Source organism: Geotrypetes seraphini, chromosome 15 (genome assembly GCF_902459505.1).
Source record: "Geotrypetes seraphini chromosome 15, aGeoSer1.1, whole genome shotgun sequence".
NCBI classification, from domain to species: Eukaryota; Metazoa; Chordata; class Amphibia; order Gymnophiona; family Dermophiidae; genus Geotrypetes; species Geotrypetes seraphini.
In genome coordinates this window covers 17,907,117-17,923,827 of record NC_047098.1, presented here as the reverse complement: position 1 = coordinate 17,923,827, position 16,711 = coordinate 17,907,117, and the positions used below count along the sequence as shown (strand labels likewise).

At 43.5% G+C, this 16,711-nt stretch overlaps 1 protein-coding gene across 7 annotated transcripts in view; it reads left to right on the top strand.

The window, feature by feature from the left end:
• Positions 1-16,711, top strand: part of PLCH2 (phospholipase C eta 2) — a 599,022-nt gene that overhangs the window by 387,644 nt on the left and 194,667 nt on the right. For all 7 annotated transcript variants that reach the window (XM_033921959.1, XM_033921954.1, XM_033921956.1 and 4 more), the window contains 2 exons: positions 7,551-7,794; positions 13,214-13,343. In XM_033921959.1, the coding sequence (XP_033777850.1) occupies positions 7,551-7,794; positions 13,214-13,343 (374 nt within the window). The remainder of the gene's footprint in view (positions 1-7,550; positions 7,795-13,213; positions 13,344-16,711) is intronic.

Genomic DNA, 16,711 nt, shown 5'->3' with positions numbered 1-16,711 from the left:
GTGCACATTTTAAAAAATTGGAAATCATCTACATTACTAGACTACACCTTTTGGTGGAACTCTTTGAGCATGTACCATAAATTCGAATCATATGCATATGAAAAAAACATGATATCTCGTTTCTCTACAAAATTGATGCGAAATAAATCACCTTGGTCGTTCTTGGATTCATATGTTCATTCTGCCTCGTAGACACTTCTACCCCTCTCTTTTTCTCCCTCTTTCTTTCTCCTTCTTTACCTTTCTTTTTTCTTTTACTTCATCCTCACTTTCTTTTTTCTTTTACTTCATCCTCTCTGCTTATCTACCCTTTCTATTTCTTTTCTTAGCAGTTTCAAATACTCTGAATGCTTCTTAATAATTTGTTATATGCAAATGAATGCAATTACGGTTTCTTTTGTTTCTACATCAATATTTCTTATTCAATTTTCATGTACTTGAACTGCTTTCTGTATATTATTTATAATATTCAATAAAATTATTGAACTCAAAAAAAAAAAAAAAAAAAAAAAAGAAAATTGGAGTCTTGGTGTATGTGTGAGGGGCCGCTGAAAATTTCTCAGCCCAATCAAAAAAAAGTTGGGGCAGTCCCCACCGAGGGCTATATATTTAGGCACACCTAACTTAGGGGTCCTTTTTACTAAGGCACGCTAACCGATTTAGCGCACGCTAAATACTAAGGCACCCCAAGCTCTCCCTGCAGAAGCGTCGGGCCGACCAGCTTTCCTCTCCCCGACGTCAATTCTGACATTGGAGAGGACGTTCCGGGCCAGCCAGGCGGCAATTGGCTGGCTTGGAACTTCCTCTCCGACGGCAGAATTGACGTCGGGGAGAGGAAGGCTGGTCGGCCCGGTAGATCGCGAAGGCAACACGAGTCTGTCGTGGAGCCCAGGATGGGCTCCATGATTGACTCGCGTTGCCTTCGCGATCTACCGGTCGATCGCGATCGACGTAATGGGCACGCCTGGTCTAGGAGATGGCTGAACCTCCCATACCTCAAATAAAAGTAAACGATGCAACTGGTTCCTCCAACGCCAAAAACTTGGAGATTCTTTCTGTAGCCAATATTGCATAATACATTTATGCCTAATCAGGCATGCCTTCTGAAATAAAACATCCTGTTAATATCCCTAAGAAGATTAGCATTGTAAATCCGTGGTCCCAAACTAGGACAGTCAGCCTGTTTGAGTTAAGCTGGTGTGAGATGGCAGCCCTAATTTACCACCTGCTCATCTCTGACCTGTTGTGTAGACTTGGTTTGGAACATTCCGGGCACGTTCTTTCACCTAGGAGACCATGGAGTTTGCTGCAGGGATTTGAGAGACAGAACATGTTAACGTGGATAAGGCCACTGGGGTGAAAGAAGACATGCAGAAAGCCTTACCTTCAATGCATACAGGCATTCATTGTTAAGAGCTTACTGCTCCTGTTTGGGAAACTAGCATAAGGGCGGTCAAATTCCTCCTTCACAGGAGCCAAAATCTCAAATCTCTTTATTCTCATTCTGTAGTCTCAAGGGCAAGTTTGACACATTTGCTCCCTGATCAACCAAACGGGACTGCTAATGACCTTTGCTTGGCGGCGTGGTTCTAATTATTTTTAGGGAAGTCAGTGGAAAAATCAGAACCACTTTACACACGCAGTGTGGCAAACCAGGACTGGATCAGCTTTGTCAGTGGGAGTGCTATGAATTGGCAACCCTAGATCAGTAGGTCTCAACTAGAGAGTTGCACGGGGACAGAAATCCCACCCATCCCCACCCATCCCCGTGAGGAATCCCTCCATCCCCGCCCATCCCCGTGAGGAATACCCTCCATCCCCGCCTGTCCCTATAAACTTCAGAAATAGTTATTTCATTTAATTATGCTACTGAATTAAAGGCTCTGGTAGAAACCCGTTTACAAAGTATGTATTCTTCCCAATTAATATTTCCAAATTAATAAAGTATTTTTGTTTTATTTGTAAATGGGTTTCTACCAGAGCCTCTAATGTTAATAAATTTTTATCAACACAACTAATATACTACTTTATCCTGAAGTTAAAAAAAAAAAAAAGAAATATAATTTTTTTCCTACCTTTGTTGCCTGGTTTCTGCTTTCCTCATGTTCTCATTCAATTCCTTCCATCCACTGTCTCTCTTCCCTCTGTGTCTTCCATTTGCTCTGTTACTGTGCCTCTCCCTTTCGGACCCTTCCAAATTGGTCTGGCACCCATCTTCTTCCCTCCGCTCCCCCCATAGTCTGGCATCTCTGTCTTCTTCCCTGCCAGCGTCTTCTCCCCACTCTCTCTTCCCCATTTCCTTTCAGCGTCCTTCTCCCCCCTCTGTCTTCCCCATGTCCTGTCAGCGTCCTTCTCCCTCTCTGTCTTCCCCATGGCCTTTCAGCGTCCTTCTACACCACCCCCACCCTCTTCTTCCCCATGTCCTTTCAGCGTCCTTCTCCACCCCTTTGTCTTCCCCATGTGCTTTCAGGTCCTTCTCCACCCCTTTGTCTTCCCCATGTGCTTTCAGCGTCCTTCTCCCCCCCCCCCATATCCTGTCAGCGTCCTTCTCCCCCCCTCTGTCTTCCACATGTGCTTTCAGTGTCCTTCTCCCCCCTCTGTCTTCCACATGTGCTTTCAGTGTTCTTCTCCCCCCTCTGTCTTCCCCATGTCCTTTCAGCGTCCTTCTCCCCCCCCCTGTCTTCCCCATGGCCTTTCAGCATCCTTCTCCACCCCTTTGTCTTCCCCAGTGCTTTCAGCATCCTTCTCCCCCCTCAGTTTTACCCAATTCCCTTAAGCGTCTTTTCCTCTCCACTCCACCTTTCCTCCCTTTCTCTCTCCCTGCCCCCTTACCTTCGTGGCGCTTCTCCGCCCGACCGACAACAGAACAGGCCCGGTCCGACAAACCTCCCTGCCCTTAACCGCAAATCTAAATTACCTTCTTACAGCTGCTGTAAGAAGGTAATTTAGATTCGCGGCTACAGGGCAGGAAGGTTTGTCGGACCGGGGCTGTTGTCGGTCGGGGAAGCGCCACAAAAGTAAGGAGACCTGGCCGGCTGTGCTGCACCCAGGGCGGACCGCCCCCCTCCCTTGGTAGCCACTCGAGCCGCGAGGCTACTCTCCTTCTCCTTACCTGCCCTGCCTGCAGCACAGAGCCGAACGGAAGTCTTCCCGACGTCAGCGCTGACGTTGGGAAGACTTCCGTTCAGCTCTGTGCTGCAAGCAGAGCAGCGCGACTGAGTACATCCAGCCCCGCAGGAACCTCACAACCCTAGGGGGCGTCCCCACAGGATCCCCGTGACCTGAAGGGGGAACCCGCGGGATTCCCGTCGTCCCCGTTCCCGTGCAGCTCTCTATTCCCAACCCTGTCCTGGAGGACCGCCAGGCCAGTCGGGTTTTCAGGCTAGCCCTAATGAATATGCATGGAGCTGATTTGCATGCCTGTCACTTTCATTATAGTGCAAATCTCTCTCGTGCATATTCATTAGGGCTAGCCTGAAAACCCGATTGGTCTGGCGGTCCTCCAGGACAGGCTTGGGAACCTTCTTTATTATGAGAAGGCATGGCATGGCATGCATGTTGTCCTGCTACTGAACACAAGGGTAAAGGTGATAACGATGTCAGTCTTATTGGTACATTGTCTTGAACTGGGAAGACGACAAAAAAAAAAAAAAATCTTTGTCTTTATCGGAAGCTTCTATACCACTACTAATGACTGGAGAGTCAATTCAGAGCAGTTTTCAAAGACTTCTGCAATGGATTTTAAGTACAGATTTCAGATGGATTCCACTGCGATTGTTGTCAGCCTCCTAGCTGCTTGGTTTGGGTATCATGTTTGCGTTTGCATTATTACATTATTACATATGTATGCTATATTTACACAAGATTACAGTTAACCAGTCTTAACTAACTCCCTCTTTTATAAACCACGATAGCGGTTATTAGCGCAGGGAGCCACGCTGAATGCTCCGCGCTGCTCCCGACGCACATAGGAATTCTATGAGCAGTGCGGAGCATTCAGCGTGGCTCCCTGCGCTAATAACCGCCATCGTGGTTTAGTAAAGGGGGGTAAGTATGCTATATTTACACCCTCCTAAATATTTCTTTGTATTGTTTTACGGTAGTGCGAAATGTTTACATTTCCGATATTGTATGATGTTAATTCATATATAAACTGAAGGCATGCTGTATATTCAAGTGCCACCCAGCTGTACACCCGCCCTCCCGAACCTAGTGCTGACCTCTCCCCAGGTCCACCTTAAAATCATGGGGGTCCAGTGGTATCCTCTTGAGGTATTACGAATCAGTCAATAAATTAATTCATCAATGGGCACTTCCTAGTAAGATAAAAGTTGTATTTATCACATATCTAAAAAAGAGATTGTGCCCTTTACCTTGATAATATCTCTTCCAGTAGATAGGTGAGTCATTCTAGACATGTGGACCACCTCCCAATGGCCGCGCACCACACGAAGAAGGAATCCACGACTTTCCCTGCAGCTCTTCTCTATTTCACCAGTAAATAGAGATATTTGATGCTGAACTATTTAAAATGATTTTGTTGTAACAATAAATGACGGTAGATAAATCTTTCATCTAGAGCACGAAGTATGATTCTTAATGTTTTATATTGAGGATTAAGAAACTTTCATTGCATCTTAACACCTTGTAATATGTGTCATCTTTCATTCTGGGGGTGGGGAGGGAATATGGTGGATGATAGTAATTTGTTTAAAATTCTTGAATTGTATATTTTGTATAATTCATTCATTACAATGTTATAATTAGAAATAAAAACTTTGGGGGGAAGGTGGGAAGGGTATAGGGGAAGTTTAAAACAGTATGAATAGGTAATATGGAAAATATATTTTGGAGGAATGATAGAACTGTGTATGGTATATTTGAATTTTGAATTTAATGGTAATGAATATTTTATTATTTTATTGTATATTTATTTGATTCCTTCAATAAAATGTTTTTTAAAAAAAGACCTGCATGGTCCATCTAATCTAGTCTGCCCAACAAAGCGACCAGAGCTGCGTCTATCACCCTGTTCTGGTTACACGATGGAACACTGGCATCGCAACCAGGGCAGTGGGCAATTTGTGACCGTGCCAATCACATGTGAGCAGTTTTATATCCTGCTCCAGTATTGCAATGCCACGCCAACCGTCTTGACGAGTTGGTTGTATTATTATAACTTCAACATAGTCGCGTTGATCACCGATAGCGATTAAAGCAACGATCCAACCGCATGGCTGAGTAACGAAATGCGTGACCCATAACCAAAGCCATAAATAGGGCAAGATGGGAATCGGCTAGAAATAAAGCACTTTATTTTATAGCTCTACAATTGTGGAACCATTTACCACGGGAATTGAGGCTGGAGAGAAAGGAAAATGGTAAAACCAGAGGACATAATTTGAGGTTGAGGGGTGGTAGATTCAGGGGCAATGTTAGGAAATTCTACTTTACGGAGAGGGTAGTGGATGCCTGGAATGCGCTCCCGAGAGAGGTGGTGGAGAGTAAAACTGTGACTGAGTTCAAAGAAGCGTGGGATGAACACAGAAGATTTAGAATCAGAAAATAATATTAAAGATTGAACTAAGGCCAGTTACTGGGCAAACTTGCACGGTCTGTGTCTGTATATGGCCGTTTGGTGGAGGATGGGCAGGGGAGGGCTTCAGTGGCTAAGAGGGTGTAGATGGGCTGGAGTAAGTCTTAACAGAGATTTCGGCAGTTGGAACCCAAGCACAGTACCAGGTAAAGCTTTGGATTCTTGCCCAGAAATAGCTAAGAAGAAAAAATTTTTTAAAAAAATTTTAATTGAATCAGGTTGGGCAGACTGGATGGACCATTCGGGTCTTTATCTGCCGTCATCTACTATGTTACTATGTTACTATGGAGGTAAATATTAAGACACTCAAAACTATGCTGGAAGCGTTCTCTTTTTGTGAAGCATTTGGGGAAGGTTCTGTTTTGTTGGAAATAGTTCATATATACATATTAGTTAAAATGGGGTTTTCAGTCAGTATCCTGTGATATTAAATTGATACTTGAAGTCTTTTGTTGTTGTTAATTATTGGCATGTATGAATGAATGTGTACTCATCTTGTTTAGAATTGATATAGGTCTGGCCTATCTTAAAATGGAGTTTCTTTTCTATATTTTGCATTTGTGAACTGCTTGGACCTGCCGTAAGAGCAAGCGGTATAACATGTTTTAAGCATAAAAAGACAGAACCATTCAAAGAACAACTTAAATTGTAGCAAATATTTCTCTTCACTTTCTTAAAACAAAGAATTTCCAGTATGAGATAAATAGCTCTGTTTTCTGAGGCTTGTTCCTGTCAGTATCACTTGTTTTAGGAAAGTGAAGAGAAATATTTGCCACAATTTAAGCTGTTCTTTGAATGGTTCTGTCTTTTTATACTTAACTATTTAGTTATATAGATTGAATGTTTTTAAACATAAAATATAACATATTACTCTCTAATTTTAACCTTAAGATGTTTTACCCTCCCTCATAGAGCTACCCAGCACCCATACTCATAGCATATGATATAAATATGACTTGTCTTTGCCATATGTGGAACACTTTTGAAAATCTCTATAGACTATATCACTTCAGCCAGGCTTTGAAAATGCGGCATGAATCGATTCTAGAATAAAGCACCTGATGTGGTTCTGTAGTTACCTGGCTGTGGTAGACTCTCGGCTGCTTGATTTTTAAATAGTTTTTTGGGGTTTTTAAAAATTCTTTATTCATTTTTAAAACTTTCAATAAGTGCAATATAAGATAAAAACAGTTTATACTTTAAGATCACTTAATATTCTATCAGAAACTAATTCAAATCTAATATTCCACCCCCCCCCCTAATACCCAAACAATTAACTTCGGTTATTAGAAAACAACAAATCATCCCCACCCCACCCCCTTCTTGGACGTGTACATTCAAAGGGAAAAAGTAATATTCATTCTTTACAGTAATTAGTTAATGGCTCCCAAACATCCTCATATTTCTTAAAATGCCCCTGTTGAATAGCTATAGTGCGTTCCATTCTAAAGATATGGCATAAAGAATTCCACCAAAAACTAACTTAGCCGATCCCAATTTTTCCAATTTTTTGGAATGTGCTGTATGGCAACCCCTATCATGATAAGTAGTAATTTATTATTATTAGATGATATTTGGCTCTTCGCTCTCATTGATGTGCCAAATAATACCATATCATACGATAAAGCCACCGAATTTTCCAATAAATTATTTAGGATTCAGTGATGGACAAAAAAAACCTAGTAAGATATTAAAATTATTAGGGTTAGACAATGTGATACAATCCTGTGGGTTAAAAGATTTTAAATAGTTTTTGATGGCCATGTCAGCTTCAGGACCGAAAGCATCCAGAACACTAAATACATTTAGCAAGAAAAACAACTTGTTGCCTGGTGTACGGTGAAATATGAATTCATGAACTGAAATGTGATAGATCTTGTAGGGTATGTGCTTTTGTAATCTCGCCCAGTTCTCTCGTTAACCACAGTGTGTTTCTGCTTGGCTCCTTCTTTAGTTTCCATTGACTCCCTCCAGGAGGTGGGTGAGGGGAAACAGTCGGAGATCTTCCAGCGCTATGGCGACGGGAGCTTTGACCCCAACTGCTGCTTCACTATTTACTATGGGGACCACATGGAGTCCCTGGACCTGGTGTCATCCAGCGGGGAGGAGGCACGTACCTGGATCACTGGACTGAAATACCTGATGGCGGGGATCAGTGATGAGGACAGCCTATCCAAACGGCAGAGGACTAGGGACCAATATCCTTTCCTGCGGTTCTAGCAGCTTGTCTGATGGTCAGACGAAAGCAATAGATGGCTGATGCCCTGATGGAACATGAGCCAATCCATGTGTAGGCTCTGTGACCTCTGGGCTGCATCTACTTTGCGTTTTGAACTTCACAAGTCTAGTCATCTATAAAATCTATGTGGATTACAAATTATTCAGGTACTGAAGCATTTTTCCCTTTCTGTCCCGGTGGGCTTACACTCTATCTAATGTACCTGGGGTACTGGGGGATTAAGTAACTTGCCCAGGGTCAAAAGGATCAGTGTGGAATTTGAACCCAGGGTGCTAGGGCTTTAGCTCTAACCACTGCACCACACACTCCCCTAAGTGTTCGGTCTACTTTGGCATTAGTGTGTACGATCTATGCAGCTGTCATGAAGAGTCCAAACAGAGGCCTCGCAGATCTGCAACAAAGCAGATATCCTTAAAATTACCTGATGTCAACCACATTTCACCTATCCACGGGCTGCATCAAGGGTAATTAAAATACCATTACGAAGAGTACAAGTCACACACACACAAAAAGTCAATAACACTCAAAGCAAGGAGTACACAATTCAACAAAGCTGGGACCAGTAATTCTGTTTTCAATGAAAGACCCGACACTGCCAGTGTTTCGGCTCTTGGCCTGCCTCAGGGGTCTTTTCGTTGTCTTTCATTTGATTTCTCTTTAAAAGATGAATGTCCCAAATATCAAATGGAACACTATTATTCGCAGATGCTGTTCAGCACAACACAATGTCTGTGTCTTCTCTGCTGCAGCATGACACACAATAATGCAGCTCAAGCAGAATTTGATTGAAACATGGAATTATGGGATATATAGACACTTCATTGGCTGACTTTAGAAAGCAGGTTGCAAACCGTTAAAAACACTTGTCCATAAAAGTTTGTGACAAAAAGGAGAAAAACACTAAATGTGCTTATAACAGGTTAAACAGGCAAGGAGTGTGCTAAATTTGCACTCTTCCTGTTAGTATTTTAATTACCCCTGATGCAGCCCATGGACGGTGAAACATGGCCCATGGTGGGTACTTCTAAGAACATTTTGAAGTTTATAATAAAGAATTCTGACCAGATATCTATTTGGGGATCTGTTCTCTTTTTTTTTTTTACGTCATGTGCAAGAAGTGTTTGCATTTTATAACTTGTCAGATTTGGGGGTAGAGGAGGGGAGGGAGAACGGGAGTGGTGAGAAGGGTTTGTAATGAGACCAGAGCCGAGATGGTATCTTCGCTGCCAAATCAAATGTCAAAATGCTGGCAAGCAGAGTAGAAAGGCATTTCTGTTTGTTCAGCTCTTAGTCAATGGCAAACAAATGCTCTAAAGCAGAAATTTGAAAACGTGGTGTATTTTTTTTTTTAGGACGATGCAACGATTTGAAAGAAAATTTTTAGAACTATTCAAAACAGAATTGAGAATAAGAAGCCAAAAGGTCTTGATTGCATAAGTCTTCACACTTGCCGTAGCTCTGTTTCTAAAAATTGCTTCAGCATGGTCTATAATAAGTTAAGTAGAGCCCTCCTGAGTTCAAGTATAGTAGTTGAGCTGATTTGAAATACTCCGTGGGTGAATAATCGAGCTGTTTCTGTTGTATGAGGTTAATTTGAAGCAGAGGTCTACCACATGCTAAGCATGGAGCTACTGAAAGAGCTCCAGGATAAAGTTATTGAAAGACACAGATTCAGGGAAGATTATAAGAACACTTCATTGTGTTTGAATATCCCTTGGGACACTGTCAAGTCCACCAGTGTAAAGAGGAAATTTTTTTAAAAAAATTGCTGAGTAAGGTCACCGAGATCTAAGATTACCTTAAAACAAGGATATTACCCTATATAACCTTAGTCCTCAAGGTCTACAACCCAGTCAAGTGTTAAGGATTTTTCAGGATTTCCATAATGAATATTCAGAAGATCTACAGTATATGCATGCATTAACTCATTGAATGAAATGCATCTCGTGCATATTCATTGTGGAAATCCTGAACACCTTGACTGGGCTGGTGCCCTTGAAAACTGAGGTTGTGCACCCTTGCTTTAAAAGAACTACAGAAAGGTTTGGTTGAGACTGTGGAAAATGTTAACTCTATTAAAACAATGTCAAGATGGCACCATTAACATGACTAATGTGGGATGGTGGCAAGAAGGACGTAATCGCTGAAGAAAAGTCACATGACATACCACAAAGTGTTTACAAAGAAAACTGCACACACGCAGAAGAGAATTTTGTAGTTTTGTGATATTAAAGAGGAACTTTTTGTTTGTGATGCTAATCAATATGCAAGATTTTAAGGAAGCATAGTTCAATATCCCTACAGCAAAGCACAGTGCTCCAGTAGTTTTATATTGTACACATCCATGGCATAGCCATTGGGGGCCAGGGCCTGGCCTAGACCATGGTCTGGCCCTCCCCCCACGAGCTTCAGTACCCTGAATAGCTGGTGGAGATGCTCAAATTCCACCAGCCAAACAGCTCTGCGACCCGAACCTCTCCTGGTGTGAGCAACTTGGTAGCTTGCTGAGCGTGTGCAAGGAGTACCAGCATCAGCATGAACCGAGGTAATTCCATGTCAACTGGTTCAGTTTCACTCGACATCTTCTACGGATAGACAAAAAAGGGGCTAAAATAAGGGGCCCCTAACTCTGGACCTAGTTGAGATTATGCCCCCAAACTTTAGATATCTTTATTAGAAGTCCCAACATATCCCCTGAAAATAATGTCATTGGTTTCTGAGATAGTTGAGTGGGGGAGCTCTAGGCCACTTGACGTGGAATGACCCAAATGCAATGGCTTCCAACCTGATTGTCTGATTTTGGTTTTCACAGTATTCCCAAGGAATTTGCATGAAGTACATTAGCCTTACCTCTGTTGTATGAATGCATTTTAATGCCTAGCAATTTTAAGCAAGAATTTATTGTGTAAGCTTCAAAAGGATCCTTCTACTAAAGTGACTGTTAACGCTTGGTTTGGCACGCATTAAAAACGAATGCACGTGTTAACAGCTTATGGGGTATTGGAATTGTTAGTGAGTGTACAGCATGTTGTGCATTAAAGCCATTTTTGGAAGGGGTGGAACTGGACTTTGAGAGTATTTGGGAATTAACACACTATATGTACCGCATGCTACAGGACCAAGTTTATGCATATCTTAGTATCCCGCACCAAGGGTAAAAACCTTCTGGGAGCAGTGGCATAGTAAGGGGGAGGCGGTCCTCCCCAGGCACCATCTTGGTGAAGGCACAGGCACCTGTCCTCCTCTCTACCTACCCACTCTGCACCTACCCTCCCCCCCACCCCACTGTGGCGCGTGTTGTTATTTTTAGTTTACCTCATTTTAGATTGTAGGCTTCTCAAACAGTAGTGAGGGGCAAGAGGCACCCCTCCCCACCCTTTTTCTCCATCCCCCCCCCACCTCTACACACTCCTTCCCCACCCCCTCCTTCCACACGCATGCCACTTCCCTTCCTTCGTACCTCTAACATTCCTGGTGCAAGCGACAACCCCCAAGCTGCTGTCACGCCAGCATCGGCTCTTCCTCTGTCACTTCCTGGACCCGCGCCTAGGAAGTTCGTCGGAGGAAGATCTGACGCTGGCGCGACAGCAGTTTGGGGGGGTCGCTGCTCACGCCAGGAACTTTACAGAGGTACGGGAGAAGGGAAGTGGCATGCGTGTGGAAGGAGGGGGTAGGGAAGGAGTGTGTAGAGGTGGGGGGGGATGGAGAAAAAGGGTGGGGAGGGGTGCCTCTTGCCCCTCACTACTGTTTGAGAAGCCTACAATCTAAAATGAGGTAAACTAAAAATAACAACATAATTAAAGAATTGGGGGGGGGGGAGAAGGTAAGCCAATTAGGTTAAAAATTTTTGTGCCTGGCAAAAAGCCACTATGTATTATGAAAAGCATCTGAAAAAAAAAAAATGTTTTAAAATGAACTTTGAACTTGTCAGTTGTTCTCAAAGATTGAAGAGCTGAAGGTATAGAATTCCAGAGCTTTGGGCTTTTTTGGGGGAACGTAGCAGTCCTAATATGTTCATGAACGATTTCTCGATGTGATGGAACTGTAGGATTTTCTGATCTAAGAGTTCTTGACGATACACAGGTACTGGTCGACTTACGACCTATTCAAGTTACGACTGTTCGACTTTACTACAGTTGCCCCCCCGCACTCCCAAGACTCGCTACGCAGCAGTAATAATATAAAGAGGAGGAGGCGCCACAACGAATGTTCACCTCAAAGGGATTGTGCTGTGCTTGACTTAGAGAGTAAGAAAATGTTGATAAAATATTACTTTAAGATGATTAGAATATCATTACCCAGTCTAATACAGTATTCTTACCTTAGTCTAACATAGGCCGACTTACATAAGAACATAAGAATTGCCGCTGTTTGGTTAGACCAATGGTCCATCGTGCCCAGCCGTCCACTCACGCAGCAGCCCTCTGTCCAAAGACCAGCGCCCCGAGACTACCCCCACCTGCGTACGTTCCGGTTCAGCAGTTACTTGTCCAACTTTGTCTTGAATCAATGGAGGGTGCCCTCCCCTATGACAGACTCCCGAAGAGCGTTCCAGTTTTCTACCACTCTCTGGGTGAAGAAGAACTTCCTTACGTTTGTACGGAATCTATCCCCTTTCAACTTTAGCAAGTGCCCTCTCGTTCTCTCTACCTTGGAGAGGTTGACCAACCTGTCTTTATCTACTTTGTCTTGAATCCCTGGAGGGTGTTTTCCCCTATGACAGACTCCCGAAGAGCGTTCCAGTTTTCCACCACTCTCTGGGTGAAGAAGAACTTCCTTACATTTGTACGGAATCTATCCCCTTTCAACTTTAGAGAGTGCCCCCCTCGTTTTCCCCACTTGGAGAGGGTGAACAACCTGTCCTTGTCTACTAAGTCTATACCCTTCAGTACCTTGAATGTTTCGATCATGTCCCCTCTCAATCTCCTCTGCTCGAGGGACTGTCAGTCGGAACCAATAATGGTCGTAAGTCGACGAGTACCTGTATATGGATTCCAAAAGAAGAGGCGCTAAATGGTTTCGCATTAACTGATACCTCAGTGCCATGCATTAATGAACCTTTTAATGCAGGATCTGCAAGTAATATGCTGCCCCCCCCCTGAAAAATTGCTGTGTTGCACTTAATGCATGTTCCCTTTATTTATTGGGTTAAAGTGTGTTAATTGCAAAATCTAACATGTTTTGGAGTAATGCAAAATGCTCAGGGTTTGTTTGGTTTTTTTTGGTGGGGGGGGGGAGGGATATTTTTTTAATAGTTTTTAATTGTTATATTTTTGCTTTGTTCCTCATGTTTGGTCAGCATTTGGCTGTGCAGTTTTCTTACCAGAGTTTTATTAAGCAGTCCGATCACCACCTCTCTTCCTTAACTCCTATTAAATGTGGTTGAAGCAGACATTTGACGAAGCAGACAAGAATGGCGATGGCAGCTTAAGTATTAATGAGGTTCTGCAGCTCATGCACAAACTGAACGTCAACCTTCCCCGGCAAAAAGTCAAACAAATGTTTAAGGTAAGATATGTTGGCTGGGGAACAAGATCCGAGAAAGGGCAGCTTCATAGAAGGAAGTAGGATTGACTCGGGCCTGTCGGTGAGTACTTTTACACCGGATCATCTGAAATGTTCCTTATCAACACCCACGTTTGCCACTTGCTTTTCATACATTAGACTGTGAAAATGTATGCTTAGCTCTTTGGAAAGTGTTTTAGTGGAAAATTGTATGTTACTGATAGGCACTGCCTGGCTTTTAAGATCATTCACGGCATCCTTCCTCCCTTAATCCCACTATCTTATAACTCCTCGAGTCCTGACTCTACCAGACCTGCCCAAAGGTATAAACCAGTGGTTCCCAAACCTGTCCCCAGCCTGTCAGGTTTTCAAGATATCCCTAATGAATATGCATGAGAGAGATTTGCATATAATGGAAGTGACAGGTACGCAAATCTCTCTCATGCATATTCATTAGGGATATCTTGAAAACCTGACTGGCTGGGGGTCCCCCAGGACAGGTTTGGGAACCACTGGTATAAACTATCCTTCCCCTCTCTACACGGTATTCGCTATGCAGGCAAACTGGGCAAATCCCTTCTCTTCAGAATCACAGGTCTTTGGAACGACCTTACTCCCCCGCTGCGGAACCTGGGCTCCCTCCAATTATTCCGCAAGCAACCGAAAACCTGGCTTTTCACTAAAATGTAATTCTATCCCCCCTTAACTCTTCTCTTCTATATATAAGTTCATGTAAACCTTTTTTTTTTTCCTTCTCTTCCGATATTTTAAATTCTTGTAAACCGTGCCGAGCTCCACAACATCCGTGGAGATGATGCGGTATATAAACTTAAGGTTTGGTTTAGTTTAGTTTAGAAAATGCTTTTCAGAATACAGGAGAAGACAGGGTGGGTGGGTGTTTTATTTTATTTTGTCCTGTAGGAAGAACACTGGGTGACTTCAGTGCAACTTCTGCACAAGAATTTAGAAGTGATGGTGATGGCAGGAGCCAGAATTATGCCCTGGCTAACACGCCTCCTATTAGCCCTGGCCCACCCTACCCAATGTACCATAGCCACTTACAGGGGAGGCAACGGATGAGGAATGATTTTTGTACCCCCATCTCTCTTGCGCTCTGTGCAGCCTTACACCTGAACTAGAGAATGACACGGTGACAAAATTCATCACCGTTCCCGTCCCCGCGGATAACCGCGGGAAACCATCTTCATGTCATTCTTAAGGAGAGAGGAAAGAATCAGAGTATAATTGGACACAACCACTGACCCGCAAGCTTTGCTTTGAAGAATGCTGGTGTAGAAGGACTGAGGTTGAAATAGACACTAGATAATGACATGGGATTATTTCCCGCGGTTATCCGCGGGGACGGGGACGGTGATGAATTTTGTCACCGTGTCATTCTCTAACCTGAACAGCTCTCGGGATGGACCTGGGTTAAGGAGCTAGGTTTGAGATATAACATATTGTCTTCCTCTTCCGTCCTCCTAGGGATATCAAATCGTGTTTCAACTAAGTAGATCACACTTTTTGACATTCTGATAAAATAGGATAGGTAAAGCATCATATTTTGAGGAAAGAATCATAAAATATCTTGGTCTTATGTATGTCAGAGGTCTATGTGTATATACTAATAACTCAGGATTTGTGAAAGGGGGATAAAGCCATTGGATAGACTCGTTAGTGCAATGTATCGCAAATTTTGTGCCTCCTGAGAGGTGGGATCTGGGACGGAGCTTGGGTGGGCCTAGGGCGGAGCTTGGGAGGTCTGTGGTCGAGTCTTTCATTTGAAAGGAAACTCTGCAATGAGAGGGCATAGGATGAAGTTAAGAGGTGATAGGCTCAGGAGTAATCTTAGGAAATACATTTTTTACAGAAAGGATTGTAGATGCATGGCACAGTCTCCCAGAAGAGGTGGTGGAGACAGAGATTGTGTCTGAATTCAAAAGGGCCTGGGATCTCTGGGAGAGAGAAAGAGATAATGGTTTCTTTGGATGGGCAGACTAGATGGGCCATTTGGCCTTTATCTGCTGTCATGTTTCTATGACTTAGGGGTTACTTAGCTTGAAGTAGTTGAAACACTGCTATAAGCAATCAGCCGGCGCCAAAGCCTCTCCTTCCCTCCGGTCCACTCCCCTGCTGGCGTCTCGGAGCCCATCTGGAGATTTTTTTTTAAAAAATGACCTTACTCCTTGTTCAAGCTTTTTCAAGTTCCTATACACTTTTCATAATCAGACCCCTCAGGCAGGTCGTGCATGGCCGAAACATGAATCATGTTGAGCCATTTTGTGTATTAATAAATCGGCTGCCTTGAACATCACCGAGCGTTCCTTTCTCCATCATTTCCACCTATGTAGATGCCACCCCCCTTGTAGTTACTGTACACACTATGCCAATAATGTACACCCTAGTTGGAATGCTCATGACCTGCCCATGTGAACGCCACCGCCACAGTTATGCACTAGAACACTTGAGGTATCAAGTTAGAGAATAGCACTTACGCACTTAGGGGGAAATTCTAGAAATGGCACTTATATTTAGGCATCAGTAGGCACCCTACCTGTGCCTATGTTAAGAAACAGATGCAGTTTAAAACAGCAGGAAAGGGCACTGTTAAAGTGCATACCGGCTGGAATCATGCCTATGTAAGAACTTTAGACTGCTGAACGCCACTATGGGCGTGACTAACAACTGAAGTAGCTTTAGGCGGCCTTAAGCACCTATGTTGGTGCAATTCACGCATAGATAGGCACTAGAAATGTAGGCCTGGAAAAGTCTGGCCTACATTTCCAATGCCTATCTTTCACAGAAGCGTGGTCCTCTATAGCAGTGATTCCCAACCCTGTCCTGGAGGAACACCAGGCCAATCGGGTTTTCAGGCTAGCCCTAATGAATATGCATGAGAGAGATTTGCATATGATGGAAGTGATAGGCATGCAAATTTGCTTCATGCATATTCATTAGGGCTAGCCTGAAAACCCAATTGGCCTGGTGTTCCTCCAGGACAGGGTTGGGAACCACTGCTCTATAGGACACCGTTTTATGTAGGTACGATTCATACATAGGTGCCAGAAATGTAAGCCTGGCCTACATTTCCAGTGCCTATCTTTCGCAGAGGTGTGATTCTCTATAGGGTGCCGTTTTATGTAGGTGCGATTCACGCATAGATAAGTGCCACAAATTTAAGCCTGGCCTACATTTCCAGTGCCTATCTTTCGCAGAGGCGTGATTCTCTATAGGGTGCTGTCGCACGATTGACACACGCCAATATCGACACCCTATAGAAAATCCAGGCCTTAACTGCTGTTTCACCCCTGATTTGGTGTTTAACTTCCATTTGAGAACCAAATGTTAGGTGCCCTATACTGAATTGGGGG